The sequence below is a fragment of the Canis lupus genome, chromosome 9, assembly GCF_048164855.1.
Source record: "Canis lupus baileyi chromosome 9, mCanLup2.hap1, whole genome shotgun sequence".
In the NCBI taxonomy this organism is placed as follows: Eukaryota; Metazoa; Chordata; class Mammalia; order Carnivora; family Canidae; genus Canis; species Canis lupus.
In genome coordinates, this window is record NC_132846.1 from 46,893,727 (window position 1) to 46,921,445 (window position 27,719).

The 27,719-nt window shown below is 41.8% G+C and overlaps 1 protein-coding gene across 20 annotated transcripts in view; it reads left to right on the plus strand.

Annotated features, from left to right (window-relative positions):
- RGS6 (regulator of G protein signaling 6) overlaps positions 1–27,719 on the plus strand; it is a 570,894-nt gene that overhangs the window by 20,766 nt on the left and 522,409 nt on the right. For 4 of the 20 annotated variants that reach the window (XR_012036887.1, XM_072839252.1, XM_072839254.1 and 1 more), the window contains exons 1-2: positions 1,059–1,296; positions 25,079–25,182. Coding sequence is in view for 19 of the 20 variants with exons in the window: in XM_072839252.1 (XP_072695353.1) it covers positions 25,099–25,182 (84 nt within the window). In the remaining variant the exon portion in view is untranslated. Of the gene's footprint in view, positions 1–203; positions 572–1,053; positions 1,297–1,506; positions 1,830–5,461; positions 5,627–14,591; positions 14,753–15,096; positions 15,176–25,078; positions 25,183–27,719 lie in introns of those variants that run through there. The other 16 variants (XM_072839247.1, XM_072839248.1, XM_072839237.1 and 13 more) reach the window with 15 other exon arrangements.

A 27,719-nucleotide genomic window follows, 5' to 3' on the forward strand; every position in this document is an offset into this window, starting at 1 on the left:
GCACCAACAATCTTGTTCTCTTTTCACCTGCAGCTTCCTGAGTATTTAACTAAATGTCTGATTTCAGAAATCCCACATTAAAGAATGTTGTCCGTTCAAGTCACCCTTTTTCATTTTTGTCTTCAACTTTTTTCTTTCTTTCCCCAAGAATACCCGCAAGAGTTAATTTTTCTTGAAAATTCTTTTGTGGTGTTCCAGATACGAACGATCATAAACCACTCCAAATGCAGCACGTGGTGTAAATGCTGAATCGATAAAAATGACGAGGTTAGCCACAATATCCCTGACGTTCGCGGTGGCCCGTTTTAATTTAGAGGGCGCCAGCTACATTGAAGCGACTCAAAGCTCCCGGAGCAAACCACTCGGGACCTGGAATCCCTAAGACAACCCTGACTGACGCCGCTGAAGTTTCCAGACGCGGCCAGCTCTGGAGACCAGACCGAAGGAGGAGACTCCGCATCGCTGAGCCGGGCTCCCAGTTGTCTGGGCGGCACCTAAACTGCCAGGAATTTCCAGGGTTTCCCTTCCTCGGGCGAATCACAGTCTGCACGGTCCGCGGCGCTGGGAGCAGGTGAGCGCGGCGGCGGCTCCCCAGGGACGCGCGCAGGTGCTTCGGCCCCGCCCCCCGCCCCCTCGGCCCCGCCCCTCGGCCCCGCCCCCTCGGCCCTCGGCCCCGCCCCGCGCCCCTCGGCCCCGCCCCGCGCCGTGCAGCTCGGGGGCCCAGGTGCCGGCGCCCAGGTGCGCGCGGTCCGGGGCTGCAGCTCCGCTCCACACCCGACAGCGGGCGCCGCTGCGGCGGTTCGCGAGCGGCGGGGCTGAGCGGCTTCGCGAGTTGGGGCAGCTCCTGCGCCCGGCCCTGCTCGCGGCGAGAGCTCCGCCCGGCTCCGGCTGCCCTGCGCTGCGGGAAGCGGCGGGCGCCGAGGGGGCGGACCGACCTCCGCGGGCCCCGGCGGCGCGGGGCGGGCGAGGCGGGCGAGGGCCGAGCGCCGGAGACCCCGAGCGCCCCGCGCCCAGGCACCATGCGCCCCGCCGCGCCTCCTCGCCGGCGCCGGGCTTCGCTCTCCGCTCGCTGAGCCCCGCGCTCGCCGCCGCCGCAAGTCGCGAAGACGCGGCGGGTCGCTGGAGAGCCGCGGGGAGACCGCCTCGGACGTCCCCTCCGCCCCGCGGAGGCTGCGGCCCCTCGTCCCCTCGTCCCCGGGGCTGCTCTCTAGCTTTACCATGAACCTGGCGCGAGCTTGGCTTTAGGAGAAATTCAGAAGCCGGAGGGCGAGTCAGTGCAATTCTTTGGTTGCTAAGGTAATTGTAGTTGTGACAGAAACGGGCGAGAAACAAATGGGGGGAGAGAGGTTTTAAGACGGCAGCTCCCCCTCCCCCCATTCGTATGTGTTGCTTTCATCTCATCCCCTGAGTGTGGACGCTGTCCATTTCAGATGCGTGACAGGTGTCGGAGCGTGTGTCTGCGTGTGTGTGCGGTTTGGGACTGTAGAGGCACGAGCTTACATAAGTGGTTAGGCAAGCTGGCGTGCGGACTTGTGTGGGATGGGTGCAGGTCTGCATATAAATCATGTTCCCGGGGTTCTGGTGCCAAGCGCTCACTGACTGGGTCCAGCGAGCACAGGGTGCGTGCTCCTAGGTACCTCCCTCCAGTCTTAGGATTTTGTGATAGCAGGTGGGGCACCTTTACCCCAGAAGCAGACGTTCATTAAGTTTTTCTCTGAAGAAGCTCGCCCTTTTGCAGTTTGGAGGAAAAGAAAGCAAGTGGTGGTGAGGTGTGGAGGGCAGGGTGGGGGGAGGTCAGCCCTTTGGGACCTGCTGCGGGACAAGCAACGGTAAGGCATCCACGCTCTTAGGGCGACAGCTAAACTGCTTGCATGAAGAGACCCTATCTACCGCCACTGTCAGGCTGTAGACGTGGCCCCGGGGAGACAGAAAAAAAGTGACCCAGAAAATTTAATGTTGTTCAGAATGGAAGCTGTTGCATTTAATTTTAATTTTTAAATTTGATGGAGGAGGCACGTTATTTCTTGTTGAGAGGAGCGGCTTGTCTGTGTTACAAATCGAAGGTATTTTGGGGCTTGTTGGCTTGGGATTGTTCCCTCAGCATTGATCAATGCTTAGAAGCTGGGTCTGCCGGTACTTTTTAATTAATACCTTTTAGCAGCCCCAAAGTAAGACTGCAGAAATAGGCAGCCTTAGGCAAAACCCCCACATTGGACCCTTTTCTCACCAGAGGGGGATGAGCGACGGAAGAATGAGAACTAGGCTTCTAAGTGTCTGTATGGAGTTACAGACCCAGCCACAAGTTTGTGTGCGTTCTGTCAAAAAGTGTTTGAAAGGGGACTGTTAGGTTTAGCTTCATGATAACAGCGAGCCGGCTGTAGATCAATTTGCGTAGGCAGGTGGGGTAATTATATGGTTTGGGAACTGGGGGTTGGAGAAACTTTCTGAGAGTTGTATATTCTTTATATTATTTATTATTACTAATTTATCAATTTTGCAGTGAGTGAGGCTGCTCTGTGAAAAAAAGTAAGCAGAGGACTGAGGGAAATTTAAGGGTCTTTGGCGGATGCCCCTGTGTAAGTGAAAGCTTGCATGCTCAACAGCCAAACCCAAGATAATAAGTTCTTTTGAGTTCCCTAATACTACTGTTAAGCGAATTGTTGCAAAGTCTGGTAATCTTAGATAGTATAAATGTTGAGGTATAATATATTATCTGCACCCCCCCCCCCCGCGCAACTCATTCTTTCCTGAAAGCATCTGTAAATTCTAGAAATGTCAGCTGTTGTGAGGTATTTTGGTAAAACAGGTAGCCGCTAGAATTTCCTTTTTCGTAGTCATCACATTGGTTAACTTAATTTTCCTGCCTCATTTAAAAGGCTTAATTAACACTCACTGAATTTATTTTGCTCAGAGTTTCAGTAAAACAATGCCAGTTTTTCTTCAAGGGAATGAATTTGTCTTATCAAGTGAAACATTACAGCAGTGCTTCTGCAGCAGAAATGTCTCTTTAAATGAGACGTTCTTATTTATTTATCTACTTATTTATGGCTCATTGAGTAAGGTAACTGATGTAGATATTTTTTAAATGAGCAAACATTTCTTGAGAAAGAAAAACATTTTTTAAAGGGTATCAAGGACAATGAAATTTGCCAGTAATTTTGGATGTCTTTTTGTCCACGGGGACAGAATTTTATATGAAAGTAGGATCACTCTCTGTTTCTTATTTCTCTGATATTTTCCCATGCATTTTATCCCCTGAACTCCTAAGACATTGCCAGGAATTGCTGAACATTCTGTTTTGTGCCAGGGGTTAAACATCAGGGCGGTATGAGTAAGGAGCTATGTGTCACATCAACGTTTTTCAAAAGGGATGCTCTCAGAGATTTCAATAAATGTTTCTTTTAGCTTCACAGTTAGCTTATCTTAATTCATAGTGCTTTGAACCTAGGAAAGCATTTAACCTCTTCATTTTTAGTGCCTGCTGGAAGGAATGTATTTACAGAATTTCATCTTCATCGTAACATATGGCATGATATAAATAATTACTACACACACAGTATCCTGCTGTATGGAGAGAAATGGAATTACAAAATAAGCCTTCATGTTGAGTGATTTGGAGGTAACATTTCAAGAAGCAGTTTTACTTTTCTTCTTGATTACCAAAGTAATATACAACCATTGGGAAAAATTCAGAAAAATACAAAGAAAAAAGATCGTTTATAATTCTCCCCTGGAAGGCGAACCACAGTTGACACTTCTGCATACTGTATATTTTTCCAGATTTTATTCAGATCACGTTATTCATTGTATTTTTATACTTCTCTCCCCCAGCCTCCCAATTTTCAAGTCTTGTAAATGGAACTTGGATGTGTTAAAGGTTTGGGAAATTACTGCTAGTTTACTGGATGGTTTCAGTAGATCAGATTTAAATTTTTGTTAGTGGTCCTTATTTTCAAAGACAGTAGTTTCTCTTCTGTTTTCTTTGAAAAGGGAAGGTTTTTCCTTTGGGTTGGTAGTACTTGGGGTTCCCCATAAGATTTGGGGATTAAAGCATCAGAAAAGAAAAAGGATGTTGGCTATATGTAGAGTTGGGTGTGTGTGTGCGGGGGGGAGGGCAGGTAACTGAGTTCCAGTTTCAATTTCTCCACCTCATGTGGCCTTTGGTCCATGGGCTTCTGTTTCCTCAAAAGATAAATGAAACTTTGAGATTTAGTTAATAAACACTAATACTTGTTATTTTGACATTTGATGACAATGATAGTTGTTTGAAGCAGACTTTTTCAAACACAAATGGCTGAGGTCAACCCCAGAGTTTCTGATGTAATCAGGTCTGGGGTGGGGCCTGAGAATTTACGTTTCTAACCAGTCCCCAGATGATGCTGACTCTGATGGTTTGGAGACCACAGTCGGAGCTAGATGATGAGCTCTTTGGGGGCAAGAATCCCTTTTTCACTTTTCTTTGGATCCATCTGCCTTGTACCTAGCAACGCACCTGCCAGTAGGACCTCAGTAAGCATCGGTTGAATCAATATTAGTTTTAAACATGGAGAAAAACTTTCTGAAATAGTCAAGATGAGAAAGATAATCATCCAGAATTTGGAACCATTAAGTCTATAGTAAGAGCAATAATCAGTCATGAAACCCAGTTCTTTAAAGTGCAAGGAAAGCAAAAGTGCTTATAAGTAGGCCGTTAAGATGAACATTAAACCTAATGAGTTATCTTAAATAATAGCTCAGAGTACCTGCTTGAAGTGTTACAAACTGCAAAGCTTATGAATGCTTCACTGTTGCCTTCCCGAGACCTAGAAGAGGCAATTCATTTCCTGCCACATGTACATTCCCTAAAGGGTGTGTCTATGTGTGTAAATTCACTATTAATTTTCCTGGCTACCAAAGCAGAAGATCAAGGAAGCAATGGCCTAGATTCCTGCCCCCGACCCTGTCCAAAAGGTAGAGCAATGCTCCTTAGAACATGGCAAAATGTTCTAAGACTTAGAACAAGCATTAATCTACATAAGTCTACAACACTGCTCAGTGGCAGCACCAGAAATCAGACCCAGGCCTGATTTCTGACTGACACCCAAGGATATTCTTCATCACTTCCCCCTAGAGACAGGACACCGAGTGAATGCATTTGATGGCCTGGAGATTACAGCTGGCTGAAATACCCCCATTACAACTTTTGGTCATCCTTGCGTGGCTGCTTTGTGACTAGAAAATTAATCCTTCTACTTAGGTGTTAGAAACATAGGGTGCAGACAACCTCCATTGGTATGGATGGAGAGTTAAAAAGCGTAAATATTCGAGTAGGAACAAAGTAGATGTCACATCACCAGGCTATCCAAGTGAGTTGTGAGATGCACGGTCTTGGCTTTTGTCAATACTTAGTAAAAAAGGAGAAGTCATCTTGAAGTTTTTGCATGGTAGAGTTCTCTTATTCACTAGTATCTGCTCTACCCAGGAAACTATTTCCTTGCCTGGAGGGATGCACACCTCAGGCAAAGCCCTCTGAGATGAGCACTGCATGAACCTGTGTGAATGGGATGAAGTGGTGACAGCCCTTGGTCACCTGTACCGGGCTTCCTGAAGACCTGGCCAGCCCCCCGAGCCCAGAGACCTGAGACTGGTGGGTCTTAAAGTCATACAACAGGCTATTAAAACCCTGTTGATGGTGTTTCTGAACGTCAATTTCCTCATCTACCAGACAGGAATAACCAAATGCCCCTGGAGGCTGAGTGGTTGGGAGGAAACGAGAACCTGCTGGCATGCTGCACAGAGGAGGCACAGTGACGCCAGGAGGTGGAGCCTGTCACACCAACTGCCTATTATGTAATAATTTTGATTAGAGTTGTTGGTTTGCAGCCCTGGGAGTTTCTCGGGTGTAATCTGAAACCCAGCTGGGTACAAGGAGGGCAAGGGGACAGAGGAAACAGGTCACCTCCGATTGGTAGGTGGCAGGTTTAATTAGCAAGGAAATTTACGTATGAGCTTTGTCTGGAGCAGCTGCAAGATAATAGACCTCTATACTGTATTGCCTGCCGGAGTCTTAAGGTTTTTATAGCAGCCTTAATGGGGTCCAGGTAGGCATTCAGTCTGGAGGGAGTTCAACAACACCTTATTCTCCCCGGGCTGTGTCCTTGCAGAAGGCTCCCACTGTGGGAACGGTGGGCAGAGCAAACATTCCAAGGACAAGAGGGCGTGGGGAGCCTCTGAGTGCCCAGGTCCAGCTCCTGGGTCACTGGGTGGTCACGTCCTCTCAATGACCTCCTCCAAAGTGAATCTCTTGGGAAGTCTGTATTTCAGGGTAATGGTTCCCTCTTCTGTTCCTGGGGACCTGCATTTGAGGCACTCCCAAATCCCTTGGAGAATCTGCTCCATAGTTCTAAGAGTGGATTTGAGAAGGCTCATAGAAAACAAGTGGCCCAGACACTAGGTGGAGAGGGTGGAATGGGAAAGATCTGCCTCTGCAGTCGCCGAGGATGATGAGTCTGTTTCCTCAAGCCTAAAGGCCTCTAATGCCCACGGGAAGAGACGTGAAAATGAGAGACTGCTGCTGCCTGGCTGCGTCTCGTGCCAGATTGTGAGCCACCCTTGAAACACCTTGCGGTGTTTTTCGTCTCTACCCTTGGTATCTCTTACAGTGTTTGGAATAATAGGAGTTTGGTGAACATTTGTAGAGTTATTGACTTGTAGAGTGGCAGCTTGAGGTGGGTGAATATGGGAGGGAGGATGAACAAGTATTGGTAGAGATGCATGGACTAGTCTGGGTGCAGGTGTGTGGGCAGGTGCAGGTGTGGATACAAGGTGCAAATGGTTATTACCCCCATTCTTATTGTTTACTTGATTTTGCCTGGCTAGATAATCTTGGATTGATGATATACTGAAGTCCTCATCCTGGTTTGTACTTACACTAATATTTGTCTCACCCACTGTCTGTGGTCTGCTTTTTTTTTAAACCATGATTTTTATCCTGGATCCCACACAAGGCCACTCACATAGTATATGCTTGAGAAAGCACTTGTTTTTCTAAATAAAAAGTCGCCAGGCCTACAAAGCTGTGAATCTGTCTTAAAGTAGTGGACTGATAATTCTCAGCACTTGTAAAACTTTTTGTAGATCACAGCCTCTTAGCAAGAATTAGGTGCTATTACTCCCATTTTATGGACAAAAGACTGAGGCTGAAGAAGAGGTTCAACCACATGCCCTATGTGAGATAGTTATTGAGTAGAGGGACACTGGGAGATTTATTTTTTTTGTAGATATATATTTTTTATTGGAGTTTGATTTGTCAACAAATAGTAGAACACCCAGTACTCATCCCATCAAGTGCCTCCCTTAGTGCCCATGACACAGTCACCTCATTCCCCTGCCCACCTCCCCTTCCACTACCCCTTGTTCATTTCCCCGAGTTAGGAGTCTGACGCTGAGAGATTTAAACCCAAATCTTATCTCACCACAAAGTCCTGAGTCTCTCTGACCTATGACAAAGTGGGGGATATACAGAGATTTTACTTTTCAGATCATTTTACTTATCTTGGAGAGAGATATTAGAAATAAACAGAAAATTTACAATGAAGGATGTTAATGACAGTTTAGGAAAAAATTCATGGAATTTTATAAGTCAGATTAGATAGCAAATAGATAACAAAGCCAGTAAGTACAGTTCGGTGCAGAGGAAGAACATTGTATGATCAGACCTAGTAGAGACAGGCTTTGAGAAATAGGTGGAAATTTCATAGGTGAAGAGAAGGATAACAGCAAGCTTTGCAGGTAAAGGTGTTGATAATTGGTGAGTAAAGCAATTATTGTTTGCTTTCAGAGTTAAGGACCTATGTTCCTGGAAACATGGGGCCTTCTGACCCAGTTTTGATAGAAATATGGGTACCAAACAACACTTTTATTTTTTTCTAAAAGCAAACCAAGCCACCCATGTGTGATGATGAATGGCGTGTGACACTGAACTTCAGGGCTGGGAAGGTATCAGGGACAGGTGAGGACTGTGTTAAAGCAAAGGGTATGTATGTGCTGCTCAGAAAGCCTTGTTGTTGCCATTCATTTTTAGTCACTAGCAACTCATTTCAATTAGAAAAACATGATGTAAATGTACATTGCCCAGTCCAAGCCAGACACTTGTTTGAGCTAGCTTTGTTTTTCATGTTTGTGACCTCTCTAGGAGAAAAGCAACTTGAAAAAAATGTCCAATGTATTTTTCCCTGAAGCTGCTATGTAAGTGCTACTGTATTCAGATTCCAAACCAAGCAGGAAGATGCCATTATATCATTTTGCTGACCATACATCCTAAAACAAAGACTGATTCAGCAGCTGGTCAAAATAGAAAGGATGCATTCCCAAAGAATAAATTTATTGATTATATTTTAGATTTTTTTTTTTTTTTTTTTTAGGGGAAGGCACTTTACCTTTTAGAATGGCAGATAGTTTAGGGGCTTGGCTGCTGGCTGGCTTCTGCCGGAACCCCAGGGTCTGTGACATTGCACAAAGTAGCTCAACACTATTGATCTGCATTCTCCCCAAATGAAGAATAGGGCTGAGAAATTGTGAGTGCTCCGAGGGCATTACTGAAAGAGAGATTGTTCCTGGAAGTCTCTGGTTCAGGCAGCATTTAGTTGGGGTGAGGGTGGGGGTTCTTCCACTAGGGCACAGTTTGTCTGAGGTCTCTGCTGTTCCTCCCTGCTTTTCGCCTGGCTTGTCCTCATTGGCAGTAGGTCCCACTACTGAACAGCCTTTTCTAGATGATGATTAATGAGGTATGACTCCTGTTTTTGAGAAGTTTAAATTCTGTGGGGGGAGAAAAGAGAACCAGAACGTGGTAAGACAGGCACATGTAAATGGGATGGGGGAGAGATTTACCAAGAGATTTCATGGAAGATGTTGGATGGGTGAATTGGACATTTGATAACCCAGGGCTTTGTGGCCTGCAGAGATGGGGGTGGGGGATAGAGGTAGCGAGGATATACTTGAGGCATTTCAGTGTAAATAAAAGGACAGAGATGAAAAAGTGGGCAAAGAATATCCCCCTCTTGAGAATCAGGTTCTTAACAACCCTTTAGGCAGGACAAGTCCATGTTAGTGAACTTGAAACTTAAGGGGATACAGGGATAAGGGAAATCTAGATGGTAAGCAATATTGTTTAATAAATATTTATGTTTACCGAAAGTAAAGAGAAAACAAAGTAGATCGAGAGTGACGTTTTCTTCACATTCTGTTGGTAATAGAGAGTGTGTCATAGTGAATTTCTAGTTGCTATTTTTCTAAGAGGTCACTCCCCGGCTGAAATGCTTGTAATGGTTTTGCTTTATTAGAGTCAATGCACAATTCCCGTGCAAATAAATGAGTACTTACTTCCCTGCACGGTGTCAGGCTGTCTGTCCAAACATTCAATACCTTTTAGACTTTCCGACTGAGAGCTTGACCGCTGACTCCCAGATCTTCCTGTGGCTCAAGGGTAAAGTGGATGAATCTGGGATAAACCTCATTTAACTTGCTTGGCAGAACTGATTAGGAAGTTCTCAGATGTCTCACCCCAATGCGTAGGGTATTTAGCTTCGTGCCAAAGCATATGCTGTCAATTCCAGGTTTTCATTTCTTTGGCTTCCTGTAGCTTTCAAAAGCTTCTCTGCAAAAACCGCTTCCCCTGCCTGCCATCTGCCTTACAACCTCCCTCCCCCACTTTACAAAAATCTGTGCCTAAGCCCCAGTTTCTTGTATTTTCTAATCATCCATACCAGGAATGATGTGTTGGCTATCAAATGTGTGTTTGGGAGTAGATTGGTTTAAGTTGAACTTGGCTTATTGGTAATTCTTGGATGGAGTATGTTTCCTGGGCTTGAGATTGGACATGCTGTTGGCCATAGGAAGATGGACAGTGGTTGGACAAGACTAGAAATTCAAATTGGGTCCAGTCTGTTGGGTACTTGAATGCCACATACATACATAGCGGTGGGGGTGATAATGGAGATTCAGGGCTTTCTGGCTTATAGAAAAAACCTGAAAGAACTGAATTAAAGCAAAATTTAAACCAACTCAAGAAAAGGAATTTATGTGACTCATACATCTGAGAATTCAGGCATGGCTGGATCCAGGGACTTGAATGGGACTGTCAGCATTTTTAACTTGATACCTCATTGTCTTGACTTCTTCCTATGGTGACACTAGAGAAAAAGAAGATGGTCTCTCATGTCCACCTACTAATATCCTTTTCACACTGTCCCTCACATGAAAGGGGTCTTCTTTTTTCCAGTGTCCTTATCTTGGTCTCCAGGAAGGATCCTGATTGGTCCCGATTGTCTAACTTGATCCAATTAGTATGCCCAGTGATATAGCATACTCTAACTGGGATAGATAATGGGCCCATCTTTCCCTCTAAGAAGCAAATTCAAGAGCAAAAAATATACTGGGTAATAAGAAGCAGTAGCTGTCTCAATCTTCTTACCTGGTTGAAGGACTTTGGGTTTCATTTACTAGACAGTAGAATGAATGCAGAGTATTTCAGCCACTATTTGAAAATTGTAAGATACTTTGTGTAAGAGTTGGAAAATTTCATTATCCAAAATAAAGCTTTTGGATAATGTGAAACATTCCCTCAATTGTGTGTTTCTAATCTCGTTTTGCTTCTATACCAGCTTTCTCATTCAAGGATTACTGCTTCTGATCTATAGCTGCTGCACAGATGCCAGAGCGAGTGTGTCTAATGGTGACAGACACCACCTCTGGCTCATCCACCATCCCTGCAATCCTGCAGCTCCATCACTTTTTGCATTGCTATACCTGAGATAGCTCAGGTGCCCCCTTGAGAATAAGAGGTGCTGTATCCTTCTCCCAGAATATTTGCACTATTCTTCTTTAAACATACAATTTTAGAGGGTAAGACATTCACAGAAAAGTACATAAATCATTGCTCAATATATTTTCAAATAGTACATCCATCCACATTTTCACTCCCAGATCAAGAGAGAGAGTATTACTGTTCCCCTGGAAACTACCTCATGTACCCTCCCAGTAATTACACCCTCTCTTTCCCCCATTGTAACTACTAAACTGACTTCTAATACCATGGTGTTCCAATTTTGAAAGTAGATGAAATATACATGGAACTTTAGATATATGTATATACCCCCTTTTTTTGTGGCTTCTTGTGCACATTACTTGAGAGAGTCCTCCACATTGTGATGCGGAGCAGTAGTTTCTTTTTATTGCTGTATAGCAGTCCATTTTATAACATTTTCCAGATGGTTCATTCATCTACTATTTGTTGATGGGCATTTGGGACATTTCCAGTTTAGGGCTACTATGAATAATGCTGTTCTAAACTGTTTTGTGTGTTTTTTGGTGTACATGTGAATGCATTTCTGCATGGTATACCCCTAAGACCAGATTGCTGGGACTGCAGTATGTATGTCCAAATTTAGTAAGTTCTTACAAAGAGTTTTTCTAAGTGGTTGTACCAGTTTATATTCCTGTCATCAGTTTGAGTGTTTCAGTTTCTCTACCTACTTGTCAACACTTGGGATTGTCAAACTTTTAAATTTTAGACATTATGGTGGGTATGTAGTGGTGCTTCATTGTGGTTTTGATTTGCCCTGGTGACTAATGGTGTTGTGTCTTTCTAATATTTTTTTGGTCACTTTTGTTTTCTTTTATAGTCTCTGTTCAAGTTTATTGCCTATTTTAAAATTGGATTGTCTTTTCCTTATTGATTTGTAGGAATTTTTAAAAACAAATCTGAATACAAATATTCTACCCAGTTATATGTATTTAAAATATCTTTTATTATTCTGTGGCTTGCCATTTGACTCTCTTTGATTAGGAGATCTTGCTATAAGTGTAATTCAACTTACTAACCTCTTCCTTTATGGTTATTGTTTTCTGTGACTGCTGAAGAAATGTTTGCCTACCCTAAGGTCATGAAGTTACTTTCCTATTTTGATTTGTAGAAGCCCAATTGTTTTGCCTTTTACCTGTAGGTAAAAAATCCACCTGAGGTTGATTTTTTTTTTTTTACCTATGACATAAAAAAGAGATCCATATTTATTTTGTTTTCCACATGTATATCCAATTAACCTCCTATGCTACTTATTGAAAAGTCTCTTCCACAGCTCTGAAAGGTCATTTCATTATAAATCAGGTGATCATTTATATGTAGACCTCTATCTGCTTTCTAGCACTTTCTGTTGTTCTATTTGGCTATTCTTATTCTGATACCACAGTCTTAATATAGCTCAATAAGGAGTCCATATCTGATAGCATATGTCCAGTTTTGTTCTTATTTAAGAAGCGTCTTATTCTTAGACATATGCATTACTCTACAAATTTTAAAAGCCTCTTTGATGGGATTTTGATTGGGACAGAATCAAATCTCTAGCCCAATTTAGGAATAAACTAATGTCTTTTTTTTTAAAAGATTTATTTATTTATTTATTTATTTATTTATTTATTTATGAGAGAGAGAGAGAAAGAGAGAGAGAGAGAGAGAGAGGCAGAGACACAGGAGGAGGGAGAAGCAGGCTCCATGCCGGGAGCCTGACGTGGGGACTCGATCCCGGGACTCCATGATCGCGCCCTGGGTCAAAGGCAGGCGCCAAACCGCTGAGCCACCCAGGGATCCCCTAATGTCTTTTTTTTAAAACTAATGTATTTAAAATTTTGCCCAATTTAGGAATAAACTAATGTCTTTAAAATTTTGCCTCTTTCAATTAATTAATGTGGTGTATCCCGTCAATTATTTAGATCTTTCATCTCTGTTCTCCATGTGGTAAAGGTATGGCACATCTTTCTTCAGATATAGTTGTAGTATTTGAAGTCAGTTGATGCTATTATAAATGATAGCATTTTAAAACATATTTTCTGGTTGTTAGTCTGTGGGTATACAGAAATACAGCTGATTTTTATTTATCCAATGACTTTCCTAAATTCACTTATTAATTCAAATAATTCTGTGTAGATTATTATGGAATTTCCATGTACACAATCAAACTACCTTCTTCCTTTGCAGTCTTCCCTTCCTTCCTTTCCTTTTATTTTCTTGCCTGTTGTGCTGGCTTAGACCTCTATGATAACACAGAATAGAAGTGGTCATAGCAGGCAGCCTTGTCTCATTCCTAATCTCAGTGGGAAAGTTTTCAAAGTGTGACTATTAAATATTATGGTTGCTATGTTTCGTAAATACCCTTTATCAGGTTAAGCAAGTTCCTTTACTTTCGAAATTGGCTAAGAGTATTTTCATGGATAGACGTTGAATTTGACTACATGCTTACAGAGTAGTTGCATGGAATATCTGGCTCACCTTTGCACTTCCCTTTTCTTTTGGATCTTGGTCTCACATGTCCTCTTTGCCCCGGGAGCTCTCCTTTTTCAAATTTTATCTGTCTTTTCTAGTTCTTGAGGGTTGTTCTGTAATAAGGTAGCCGCCCCCCCACCCTGTAGGAAGTGGTACATGCTAATTGTACTGTTTTTGTCTTCCATCAAATACAAGTAAAAGTGTAAGCAGCCCTAGAAACCTATTCAATTGTTATTTCTTTGACCTATATTGCTTCTGCCTGATGAGCTTCCTGAATAGATCTTTTTTCTTTGTTTGTTTCTTAAATCTTGCTATCTCCAGAAGAGAAAAGGGTATTACTGCTGCTCCAAATGTAGGCAGTCTGGAGTCATAGAATAGATGCACTTGATATTTAAATGCCTAGTTTAGGGGTAAGAAGATACCGATTTTACCTGTTTTAAAAAAGAAGAAAGAAAAAAAATCAAGGAATATAACTGACATTCTTAAAAAAAAAAAGCCAATAGGAGTGCCTTTCTTCTTGGGTCCCCTGGGAACACGCACTCCTCTTTATTTCTTAGTCATCCCCTTCTTGTGTATGAAAATTGGCAAAGCTTCTCTGTCACTCCTACTTCTTCCCTGGCAGTGATACAGTCTTTATCATGTGAAATCAGAGAATAATAAGCATTGCTTCTGCAGTCCCTATAGTCAGTAGTATTAGACACAGGGATCTTAGAGCTCATACTAATAAAATGTAAGTTCTCTCATGTGGGAGGAAAGATCCTTGGAACCTGAAGACCTAAATTTTAATGCTGCCTCTATTACTAACCAGCAAGATGACGTTAGAATATGATTTGATCTCTCAGACTTTGGGTTCATCCTCTGAAAAAATTAAATGATTGGGCTTGTTCAGGAAACAGGAAGTTTTTTATGAAAAGGATCAAAACAGTAAATACTTTGAGCTTTGTGGGCCATATGGTCTCTCTTGCAGCTACTCAACTCTGCTGTTGTAGTGCAAAAGCAGTACAGACAATAAGTAAACAAAAGTGTTTATTTATAAAACTTTATTTATGGACACAGAAATTTGATTCTTGTATAGTTTTCATGTGTTAGAAAGTATTCCTCTTAACTTTTTTCAACCTTCTAAAAATGTAAAAACCAGTCTTAGCCCACAGACCATACAAAAACAGTCAGCAGGCTAGATTTGTCCCCTTGGCCGCAGTTTGCCAACCTTTGAACTAATAATTGATTGCAAAGCGCTATTCCAGAGCTCTGTCTTAGGCCTTAATATACTAATCTCTCTCTCTCTCTTTTAGGATTTATTTATTTTGAGAGCAGAGAAGTGGGAGGAGAGAGAAATCTAAGCAGACTCCCCATTGAGTGTATAGCCTGATGAGAGGCTTAGTTTCACCAACCTGAGATCATAACCTGAGCCAAAATCAAGTAGGACACTCAACCAACTACACCACGGAGGTGCCCCTGGTATGCTAATCTTTAAAAAAAGTATGTTTTTTTTTTTCTTGTCCCTTGAACGTTCTTCAAGAATGTCTATTCCTTTCTCCTAAATCAATTAAGAATAAAAAAGGAAAATATTTTATTTTCCCTTTATTTCTTCCTTGATGGTTGTTCTTTATTTTTGTAGACCCAAGTTTTTGACTTCTATAATTTTCTCTGCCTAAACTAGCATTTCCTGAAGGGCAAATCTACTAGTGATAAACTTACTCATTATTTATTTGTCTGAGAAAGATGATTTTTCTCTTCATTGTGAAGAAGAATCTTACTAGATGTGGAATTCTAATTTGGCGTTTTTCTTTTCAATATTTTAGCTATTTCACTCCACTCTCTTGCTCTTCTGTGGTTTCTGATCAGAAGCCATCTGTGATTCTTGTACTTGTTCCTTTTAAGGTAAGAGTTTTTTCCCTGTGGGGTCTTTTGAGATCTTCTCTCTGTCATTGATTTTTTGCAATTAAATATATACACCTAGGGGGTATATATATATATGTATATATATATATATATATTGAATTTATAGTGATTTGTGTTATCTGATATTTCTATGTTTGTGGTTTGTGGTTTCTAGACCTTTCTAGATTTATTGGAATCTTTTTAAATTCCAAAAACCTTGGAATGTTCTCAGTTATTATACCTTCAGATATTTCCACTTCTTTCTCTTTCTTCTCCTGGCATTCCAATTACACTTATGTTTTATACCTTTGGCTATTGTGCCATAGTTTTTGACTATTCCATCTCAGTTCTTAAAAATTTCTCTCTCTCTCTCTCTCTCTCTCCCCATCTCCCTCTCCCTCTCTCTTTTCAGTTTGGAAAGTTTCTGTTGACCTTCAGGCTCACTGATTCTTTCCTTGTCCATTTTGAGCCTACCAATGAGCCCTTGGAAGGCATTCTTCATTTGTTACAGTGTTTTTGACTTTTAGCATTTACTATTTTTTTTTAAGATTTATTTGTTTATTCATGAGAGAGAGAGAATGAGAGAGAGAGAGAGAGAGAGAGAGAGAGAGGCAGAGACACAGGCAGAGGGAGAAGCAGGCTCCATGTAGGGAGCCTGACGTGGGACTCGATCCCGGATCTCCAGGATCAGGCCCTGGACGAAAGGTGGCGCTAATCCGCAGAGCCACCTGGGCTGCCCCTAGCATTTACTTTTTTGAGGGTTTTTTTTTTTTAATTTTTTTAAAGAGTTTCTATCTCTCTACCCTCATTACCATCTGCTTTTTCTATCAGAGCCTGTAGCATATTTAATCACAGTTATATTAAATTTCTTGTCTGATAATTTCAACATTTGTGCCCTGAGTCTGGTCCTGATGATTGTTTGTCCTTTCAGACTGTGTTTTTTCTTGCCTTATATATGCCTTATAATTTTTTTGTCAAAAGCCACGCATGGTGTATCCGGTAGTGGGAATTAAGGTAACTAGGCCTTTCGTGCAAGGTTTTATTTAATTTGGCCAAGAGTTGAGCTGTGTTTAACTGTGTATAGCTGTAGCTGTAGGTGCTAGAAACTTCAAATTCCCCTCGTGTCCTTGTTTATGTATCCTCTCTTGACTTTAGGTTTCCCTAAGAAGTCCTCAGAGAGTTTGTGTCTTGCAGATGTTTGGCCTGTAATCCATTGTTATTATACTAGAGCCCTGTTGGTGTGGTGCTAGGGGATAAGTGAGGAGGAATATTTTATCATCTTCCAATTAAGAGCAAGAGTGGAGCAATTTCCCTTTAGTAAATATGGCAACACTTCCTCTATTGCAAGAGGAGGGAAGTCAAAGAACATGGTGGTTTAGATGACGGTGCCTCAAGATGAGAGACTTGCCTTTTGATGGCTTCCATTTCTTCAACGAATTTTGAAGTGAGCCTATCAACTGATACTGTGTGTGAAGCTTGAGCAAAAAGAGTACATGAGCTAGCCAATTCAGATAGGGAGACAGCAAACTCGTTGGGAAAACATCTTAGATTTGACAGGCAGTGTTGACTAATTTAAAGTTTGTGCTCATGAATTTAAAATACAGCCAGTCTGGTTGTGTGATTTCTTCCTCACTCCCACCACAAAGAGTGCACCTGCTTGGGTGTGAGTTTAGATGTTGAGATATGTGGATATTATATGGTGGATATTCTGGGTCCATCAGCATCAGAGTTTTGCCTGGAAATCTGCCACAGAAAGGGCATATTGAGGCAGTTGAGGATGTTTGCAAGGGTGTGACTATGAGTGGCTAAAATGATGGGACTACTGAGAGAAGGATGTGAAGGCAGAGTGAGGAGGAGTAGTAATGGAGGGTAAAAAAACCTTATGAGTTCCATGGATTAAATGTCTAAATAAGTTTGAAAAAATGTGTGCAGTGAATGTCAAGTAAGTAGATTGGAAAGAACTGGTAAGTGAACTGGGATTTGAGGTGGTATAGTCACCAATGATGATGGGGTTCAGCATGTGGCCATGTGCAATGGTGGCTGAGGTAGAGGGGTGGAGGAAAGTGTTTAGGTTGGGAAATAAAAGGATGGAGAAACCCACCTTCCAGATAGATCTTTGACTCTGATGTTCAAGTCATTGAGATTGATGAAGGAGTGAGGGATGGAGAAGAAAACCTCTGAGAATGGGAAGCAGGAGTTCTTAGGAGATGAAAAGGCTTCATGGGAGGGAGGCAGGAAATAGTAGTGAGGGTGGGTAGAAAGTGGCATAGCTGGATGGTCTGAGTGCCACAAGTGCAGGAACTTGTATAGGAAGATGGAAGGGAGATAGTTTGAAGCAGCAATGGGGAGCCAGGAGGATGCTTCTCTTACTTCCTGGTTTGAGATATGTGGGGATGAGAACAGCTGGGCTCCAGGGGAGGAGAGTGTTTTGGGGGGAAGCCAGGTTTTCATGAAGGTCACTGAAGGTCGGAGTTCAGAGAGGAGGTTGGAAGGACATAGCGGGCATACTGTTTAGGGAAGAGTTGGAAAGGCAGGAAGAATGGATGAGTTGGCAGGGTCTGGGGCTGTCCAGGGAAGTGTGGAGTCCAGAGCCCTGGTCCAGAGGATGCTGGGTGGAGCTGAACTTGGAGTAGGAATTGCAGTAATAGGACTGTGAGCCATATCATATGACCAATCACATCACATTATGCGAAAAACTTTCTGCTTTTCCCTCCCAGATTAATTTTTTTAAGGACTTTTGTTTAGTATGAAGAATGCAAAAATATTTATCTTTATAAGCAGCTTTTAACAAAAATTTAGTTTGTTTGGGCTGTAAGGCAGCTGTGGCAACTTAAAGAGGATTGTATTTATATGTCTTAAGGTTGGGTTAGTATGGGGAAGTCAACCTCACTGATATACTAGGAAGCAGTAGGCAGGAACCACAAATCTGTTGAGGTCCTACTATGTATCAATTGTACTATGTGTCATAAGTACTTACTACTAAGTACATTATATGTAGTATAGAGTTGCTAACTACTTTATATTTAAATATATACTAAATTTTGTATATTTACAAAATATTATTTTGAATATATTTTGAATTTTGATGTCACAGGAGACCAAGTCTGACCAGTTGGAAATTATGTGGGCATTGGAGGCAGTCCTGGGTTTGGATTTTAGTTTCTTGGTTGACAAGCTGCTTTACTTTTGGCAAGTGACCTATGTTCTTGGGCCTCAGTTTTCTCATCTGTCGAGTGGGAATAGTATCAGCCACTTGTTAGAATTGCTGTGATACCTTTGCTGGGCAATTCTGAGAGGCAGACAAGGCTGAGAACCCCTGATACAGGTAATCAGTATTTGTTCCATTTTATAGATGAGGAAACCAAGGCTCAGAGACGCTAAGTAAGTATAGCCCTAAGTTGTTCATGATCACATGGCCTGGCCAGGATTGAAAGCCTGTTCTTTGACTCCAGGACCCTTGCTTTTTTTTTCAGTACAGAGAGTTTCTGCCTAAATACAAGGGAAGCTGAAGGAGCTCCACCTCCACATGGTTGCCCAGACAGTAGGCAGCGTGGCTGGGGTGGAGAGGTTAGGCGAAGAGAAGAAGAGAAGGCAGGCTCATGGAATCCAGGTCAGTGGTTCCCAGACCTGACTGGGCTTCCACATCACCTGGGGATTGCTTACATTATAAATCTCCAGGGACCACCCTAGGCCTACCAGATTGGAATTTTGAGGGGCATGGGACCCAGGAACCTGTGTCTTTAGAGTCCACCCTGGGTGGTTCTGTGGCTGCCAGTCTGGTTCAGGTCGTTGGACCAGCTTTTGGGAACCACTGAATGCTAACTAACGTCCTGAAATGATCAAATGATTACATCCCAGCAGAATCCTGGGTGCCTGGCATGGCCACCAAAACTGGCCTCTAGGGATTGAGCTCTAGTACCTTGCTTTAAGATCTTTGGTGTCAGACCTGCAGCCGACTCTTGCTCTGTCACTGAGCACCTGGAGTTTGAGTTCGCCTATATAGAAGCCATCACGTCAGCAGGACCACTAAACAGGAAGAGTCACGTGCACTTCAGAGTCGTTGTTCTTTCTTTTCCCCCCTGGAGGCTCCTGCCCACTCAGTCAGATTACAGCTATATAAACAAGCTTGTACTACTGAGCTAGCACACATCTTGTAAATCTTTTTTTCCTCAAGTGCTTAACATTGCTGATGTCAGAAAAAAAAATCCATTGGGTTTTAATGGGCTGAGGCAGACAATGTGAAGTTGATACAATATGGAGGAGAGGAAATCACATCAACAGAAATTCTTCTTTGGCAGCACAAATATTCAGGCTATATTAGAGTCAGGCTTTGTTTACCTCTCCCACAAGATATTTCCCTGAATAGAATTTTGAGGGCTAGATACAGAGAGGGGCAGGCATGACGCTTAACACGTTCAGTGGCATGTGATGGTGATCTCAGCAGCACTGGCGTGTCACTGAGGTGGTCTGCCTCTTAGTTGTGTGTCAGGGTCACCAGAGAGGCTTGCTGAACAGCTGATGGCTTCATCTCCGAATCCCTGAGGTGGGGGGAAGGGTTTCTCCAACGATTTTGATGCTGGTGGCCTGGGATTTCCTGAAACCAGACTGCCGGTCAGTCGCTACCTTCATTCTGCACCAGGGAATTTGCATGCCTTATTTTATTTCCTCTTCAAAAGCAACTCTGCAAAGTAGAGGGGTCTCATCTTCCAGATGGGAGTGAGGGGGGAGGTGGTCAACTGCCAAAGGCTACCCAGCAGTCTTGGTGTAGCCAGAGCTGAGATGCTATTTCAGGTGTGACTTCAAAGCCCCTTCCTTATCCACATTACTGAGGTCCTTCTACCTGCTGGGCTCAGCATTGTTATCTGCTGGACTCTAGGCTTTGCTTGCTCTAGAGAGGCTGGCATTACAAAGGAAGACAGCTGGCATTTGTTGTAACTGCAAGCTACGGATGCAACATAAGTTTGGAGTAAATTGCAGTCCTGATTTGCAGAAGATTCACTAATCAGAGTTTGAGTCATAGAAATGCTCAGTTGTTCTGTTATTCACAGGGTCTCTCCTCACTATACTTTCCATCCTCCCACATATTCCTTCTTATCTAAATTGCTCGTGGATGGAACACCTGGGCAGCTCAGTCGGTGAAGCGTCTGACTCTTGATTTTCATCCCAGGGTCGTGAGATCCAGCCCCATCTTGGGCTCCGTGCTGGGCGTGCAGCCTGCTTAACATACTCTCTCTCCCTCTCCCTTTGCCCCTCTCCCCCTCCCCAGCTTGTGCCACATGCTCTCTCAAATAAATATAGATAGCTTATGGATTCCTGAGTTCAGGGCTGACTCATACCAATAAATTCTGGCGGGGAAAATCTGATTCTGTACATAGTTCTTTGTCATTAAAGAGCCTTCTTTGTGGGGCAGTTTTAATGACATTTTATCTAGATGAATGTTCCTGAAGGAGTGCCCTGCATCTTGGTAGAATATTATCAATTTCATCATTTAGGAATATTTGAATGCCTACTATGTGCCACACCCTCTTCTAGGTGTTGGGGATAGAGGGGTGAACCCCACCGACAAAGACTCCAACCCAAGCAGAATTGGCTTTAGTAGAGATCCCTGTTGAATGAGTAAACCAAGAGAGGTGCGAAGCCCTGTTTTTTCTTACCCCACATTTGACTATCCACTTAATCTCCTTGAGATCATATTGTCTTCATGTTTTTTTTTTTTTTTCTCTCTTGGGTGCCTACTGCTTCTGGGACTTCAGATGGCCATGCCTGCATTGTCCGCTAGGCTTAAATGGCCTCTTCTGCCTCCCCCAGACTCCTATCCATCCTTCTGCTCTGATCTCAGTTGCCAGGTTCTATCCTGTGCCAGGATAACCAAACACCCACATGTTACGATGTCCTGCTTCTGTGGACATGTCTGTCCCCCCTCCTGGACTCTGAACACTTTAATGAGAGCATCTGTGTCTGATTTATCTTTATATCTCCAGGGCCTAGCATGCAGCTTGAGTGAGTGGATGCTCAGTGTGTTTGCTCCAAGAAGAAATGTTGAGTCCCACCGCACCTGGTGGTGGGTGGTGGTGTTACGGAAATTGCTTCAAGGGGAGGGATGCCCAGTCTGGGAGGGGACGCTTCACTCCAGCAGTTCTGTGATTCTTTGACAAGTTCAGCATGAGCATTGCCATGACTCAAGGACACAGGCTAGGATATAGGCAGTAATGATTGAAGAGAGGTGGTTTGAAGGAAAGTTAGAAACGAGTTCTGAGGTTCTGGGCAGCTGGGAGGAATAGTGAAGATGCAGGGTTTTACAGTTATTGTCCACCTGGGGTCCAGAGACGCTGTGGCCTCACCTGGTTCTGACAGCTAGTTAATTGCAAATCAGTTTTGGGAACCAGGCCACTCAGTTCAGAAGGCTTTCTACTATGCTGGGATGGTGGTGACAGGTAAGGAAGCAAAGGCACAGAGAGGTGAAGTAGCTTGCCTCAGGTCACACTGCTTGTAAGTGGTGGAACCTAAATTCGGATGTGGATCGGTCTGATGACAGATGCCAGCTTGTAACCACTTAGCTACCTGTCTCTTCTTGGGGACTTCAAAAATCAAGCTCTTAAGGTGTTTTCAGTTCTCCCCTTTGTTAGCTGTAAGCCATGATAGGAAAGGAATATCATTACTGTGTTTTCTTTCTGTTGAAATGTAGGTGTGTGTTTTCAGAAAAACATTCACATTCTCCAAATATTAAAATAAAAGGTCCTGAATTATTTACTTTGTATGTGTACATGCAGTATATATAAATAACATGAAGAAGTTTTTGGGGTTCTCCTACCATGAGATGTAAAATATTCCTATTTCATTTCTATTGTACTTCATTTAAAAATAAATATTTCATGCTATATTGTAATGAATGAAAATATAGCCCTTTATGTCATGAACTCTAGCATCATAGTCAATGAATATAATTATAACCTCCTTACCTGTGTAGGTTTTGCATCCTGTTTCTCTAACATCTGTTGACACATGGCCTGGAAAGTGGTTATATCACTATTTTAGAAATGATCCTTTTTAGACACAGGAAAGTTAAATGACATTGAGTTTCAAAATGAGCTGCTAGAGGAACCAAAAATAGAAGCTTTTCTACTACATACTAGACTCACTGAAATTCCTAACATGGAGACTGTCTGCCTGCACTTGTAGTCTGAAGTCCCAGTCCTGGCCCAGTGGCTTGTTGTAACACCAGAAATGTTTCTGTAGGGGGCGGGGAGCGGCCAGGGAAAGGCAAAGGCAGGGCTGACAGGATTGTTTCTAGGTCATTCCCAACCTTGCTGTTTTAACAGTTTTCTAGGTGGGAGATAATATGGTCATTAAAGTCAGAGTGTTCATTTACAAATAAAGCCAGAAACCCAAAAATGGCTCTATTACATATATAAATGAGCAGACAAATGGACTCAATTTTTGTTTTTCATGCTCTGTTATATTCTGTATTCGGGCAAAGGAGTAGGCAAATAAGTAGCTGTTGAAAAATAAAAGTGTGTTGTTCATTTAACTTTAAAAGTCGCTGATTGGAATTAATAATCAGCGTTGCATGTAGCACTATATTCACAGAAACACTGATATTACAATGTGTAGAGATAAGAGAAGTATGTTTTTTATCTCTTCATGTAATCTAACTTTAAAAATGCATCTTAATTCACAAATGATGAAGAAAGCAAGCAACATTCAAATGGTTATACTGTGGGCATTTAAATTCTTAGCACAAATGACAAATTCCTGTCTCTTGCCCATCTTCTATCCAAATCTGTTTTTATGGAATGACCTTTGGTACCAACTTATTTTACAATAAAATATTTCTTGCATTTTTATTTTGAATTGAAATGGCCTTTTCTGCCAAGTATGGTATTTATAAAAGTTTCTTTGATGAACAGCCTATGAATTTTGTGCAAATAACCCAGGCAGGCTCTCAGCTTAGTGATAACATTTGTATAGGACTTTTATGGCTTTATATGATACATTCACATTCAGTTTATTAGACCCTCACCTGTGAGTACTCCATGGAATTCACATTTTACTGATGAGAGCAATGTAGAGGGAGGGGCCTCAGCATGATTCTGGGTATACAGCAGGCATTCAGCATTTTGTTTTAAAAGGAAGTTAACAAAGAGAACCGAATAGGTTAACTTGTTCATAGTAGCACAGCAAATAGAGTATGATACCAAGAACTGAACTTCTTTTCTCAAAAATTCTGTCATTGTTTCACTGATACCTTTTCAGACTTTTTAAAAAGGTCAAATTAAAAATATTCACTTAATTGAGGTAAAATTCACATAACAGAAAATTAACTACTTTAAAGAATATATTTCAGTGGCATTTAACACATTCACAATGTTTTGCATCCTTCACCCCTATCTAGTGCAAAAATGTTTTCGTTATCCCAGAGGAGACCCCATATCCATTAGGCAGTAACCCCATTCCATTCTCTGCCCAGCTGTTGGCAGCTACCAACCTGCTTCCTGTATCTACACATTTACCTGTTCTAGATATTCTACATAAATGGAATTATACAATATGTCTCTTAGTCTGTTTAGGCTGCTGTAACAGAATATCATAAATTGGCTGGCGTATAAACAACAGAAATTTATTTCTCATATTTCTGGAAGCTGGAAAGTCCAAGATCTAGGCTTGAGTAGATTTAGTGTGTGGCCCATGGGATGGCTTTATTCTCACTATGTCTTTAAAATATTTTATTTATTTATTCATGAGAGACACAGAGCACGCACGAGAGAGGCAGAGACACAGGCAGAGGGAGAAGCAGGCTCCATGCGGGGAGCCCGACATGGGACTCGTGGGACTCAATCCTGAGTCTCCAGGATCACACTCTGGGCTGAAGGCGGCACTAAACCACTGAGCCACCTGGGCTGCCCTCACTAGGTCTTCACATGGCAGAAGGGAGCTCTCTGAGAGTTCTCTTATAAGGGCATTAATCACCTCCCAAAGGCTATACGTCCTACTACCATCACTCTGGGAGTTAGGATTTCAACAAATGAATTTGGATGGGGGTGTGAACATTCAATCCATTGCAGTGATTTTTGTGTCTGGCTTCTTTTACTAAGCATGATGTTTTCAAGATAAATCTATGTTGTATCAATACAGATTTTCATGGGTGAATTTTATTCTGTGGTAGGGATAGACCATATTTGGTTTATCCATTCATCAGTTGATGGACACTGAGTTGTTTCCATGTTTTGGCTGTTGTGAAGAGTACTGCTGTGAATGTTTGTATTCAAGTATTTGTTTGAATACTTGTTTTCAGTTCTTTGGGATATAGTTGAATTTTCAGGTTATTGGTGATTCTGTGTTTAACTTTTGAGGAACTACTAGACTATTTTTCATAGCGACTGAACCATTTTACATTCCTACCACAAGACACAGTGCTTAGATTTCCCCACATCCTTGTCAACACTTGTTATTTGAGGTTTTTCTTTTTTACTATGACCATCCTAGTAGATATAAAGTGGTATTTCTTTGTGGTTTTGATTTGCATTTTCCTGATAAAGTATTTCAGATTTTAAAACAGAATTAATCAGAAAGTGAGCTTTGGTAAGACAAAATCAACATCAAAATGAGTGTGCTTCATCTGTCTTCAGGAGATTATTTAGAACTGGCATGAGCTTACCTTTAGGGTACAAGATTCTGGGCTGAAAATAATGAACATGTTGCTTTGGGATTAGAAGAATGTATGTGGATAACAAGACCCCAATTTCCCCTAAACATTTTTTTAAAATACTGCTGAAATCAAGAGGAAAAATATGAAATTCTTCATGTTTTATTTTCATATCACCTGCCAAAAATGCTTCTTTGCATTAAGAGGTTTCTCTATAGAATTTTTTCATGTCTTAATGGTCTGTTCATTTATTTTTGCAGCGTGAGTGAAGACATCCGGCATGGCTCAGGGATCTGGGGACCAAAGAGCAGTGGGGATTGCTGACCCAGAAGAAAGTTCTCCAAATATGATAGTCTACCGCAAAGTAAGGCTCTCATTAAAAGCTGGGGGTGCTGCCTGTGTGTTTGTTGTGTGTAGGGTTGACTGATGGTTGACAGCTTGACAAATGTTTTCTGCCTAAACTGCCTTGACTGATAAATGAATATCATTTTCTTCTCATATCCTCTGATTTTCCAATTCAAAACTCAAGGAACTTAGGTTTGTCATACTTGAAAAATATGATTTGATTTTCTTTAAAGATTTTATTTTTAAGTAATCTCTACACTGAATGTGGGTCTTGAACTTAACAACCCTGAGATCAAGAGGCACATGCTCTATAGAGTGAGCCGGCCAGGCGCCCACCCAAATCTTTAAAGAAGATTTGGTTTTCTTTAAAAAAGCAAAGATTGCCCAAGCAATGCAGAGGGAGATCTATTCTCCTTCAAGGTAAAGGCCTCTGTATAACATAGTTTTTGAACCCTTATTGTACAAGAACTGGTCTAGATGCTATGGGAGATACAGAGGTGTGCATGTATTCGCAGTTGGTAGGAGACATAAGATGTACAGAAATAACTGTAATAGTCTAAGTGTTAATTAAAAAAAAAAGAGGTGCAAATAGAGTGTTACATGAAATCAGAGGAGAGGGTGATTACTTCCAGGCTCAGAGGTCAGGTGTGGACTGGTGGAAAAGTAGTCTTTGAACTCAGTTTTAAAGGATGAGTAGGACTGCTTTATGTGGAAAGCAGAAGGGAAGAACAACATTCCAGGTGGTGAGATGCATTCAGCAGAGGGAAGGAGCTGAAGAAAGTGAACAGCAACCAGAACCAGTGAGCTTGGGGGCATAGGTGGCTTACATGGAGTAATGGAGGTTAGGTTTTGGGAAGAGAGTCTGGATGGAGCCAGATTTTTAGATTGTCAAACCATAGGCAATTTAATCATGAACAACTTTTGTGCCAAGAGTTGTAAAATTAATATCTCTTTGGAATTGTGAGTCTTGCCCCAGGGTGCCAGATGTATGGTTGTGAAGGTAGATTTGAGGCTTGAGGGGGTGCTGTTGATGTTTTTGTCTCTGTGAGAAAGGTAAGGAGGACGTTAATTTAGCAGGAGAAATGCCCCCTCAGAATTGAGTGAGACTGAGCAAAGGGATTAAAGAGTCTGCATTAAAAATGACTTGGAAATGGAATGAATATAGAATTAGGAGCGGAATAAAGAATCAAAGATGACTGCGTTTTGACCTTGGGTTATAGAAAGACATTGCTGCTGTTCATTCAAATGGGGACATTTGGAAGACTGTCTTAAAGGAAGGAAATATGGCACATAGGTTTTATTTGTGCATATGTTGAATTTGAGGTAATTGTGGGACCCAGGAAATTGAACAAAATCCCCTACCCCTGGACAAGCAGAGCAGGACTGATACTTGGACCCAGGCTCGAGCTTGTAAATAAACCCTCGTGTGATTGCATCGGTGTCGGCTCCTTGGTGGTTTCTCAGATTCGCGATCTTGGGCACAACAGTAATAACTGCTTCTTATTAATACAGCTTTTTAAGGCTTCAATGTTTGTGAAAGTTTCGCCTAACTGTATTACATATTAATAAGGAAAATGAGTTTATGGTCATTCATTTCACTAAATATTTGAGTTGTCTGCTGGGTTCTGTGTATTCTGCAAGACTCTGCGTTTGATCTCTGCTAACCACGTGGGCAGGGTTGAACTAGATATATTCCTGGATGATCAATATGGTGAATTTTTCCCTTTTCTTATAAAAATAGAACTCAAACTAATCTTGCTTAGAGTATCAAATTTTTTTAATCCTTTGCTTTGTAAGAGAATGCTTAGATGCATTTCTAATAGAGATGTCTATTAAGTTGTAAAGAAAAAAGAGGTTAACAGGGCTAACCAATTAGTGAGGCATACAGAATAAAAGATGTTTATTCATTATTACCTTCTTAACCCACTCCATGCTGGGAAACCCTGTGCCAAGCTCATAGGAACATGAGCTTTGGAATCAGATGTAGATTTAAATGATTGCAACTCTACCATTTCCTGGTGGTATGACCTTGAGTTCGTTATTAACTTCTGTGAACCTCAAGTTTCTTCATTTTTGAAAAAAAAAAAAAAAAGGTGGGAGAAAGGATGGTACCTCTTGGGGTCATTGTGAAGATTCATTTAGACAAAGTAAATGAGACATCTCCCATCTTGTTTTGTATGGAGGCAGTCCATAATGAATGCTTCTTTTTCTTTTATCTTTAGGTCATATGAAGACAGTGTCATTTGTAGAGGAAATAAATTATAAAATGTGTAGATGTTGGTGCTGTTAATTGACTAAAGTATGTTTATAGAGTGAGTTGCTTTTTTAAGACTCTGGAAAACAATACAAATATTTTTATATTGTTCAGGAGACTGTAAACCAATGGGTTAGTAAAGGTTAGTAGGAAATGTAAAGGTCATGCAACCCAAACACCTTTCTACTAGAACGTTTGGTATTATGTTGAAAGGAAAACTTCCTTCAGATTTGTGGGAACTCAATTTTTACTTTTTAGGTAGTAGGAGGGGACTCTTTTCTGGTTTAATTTAGATACAAAGT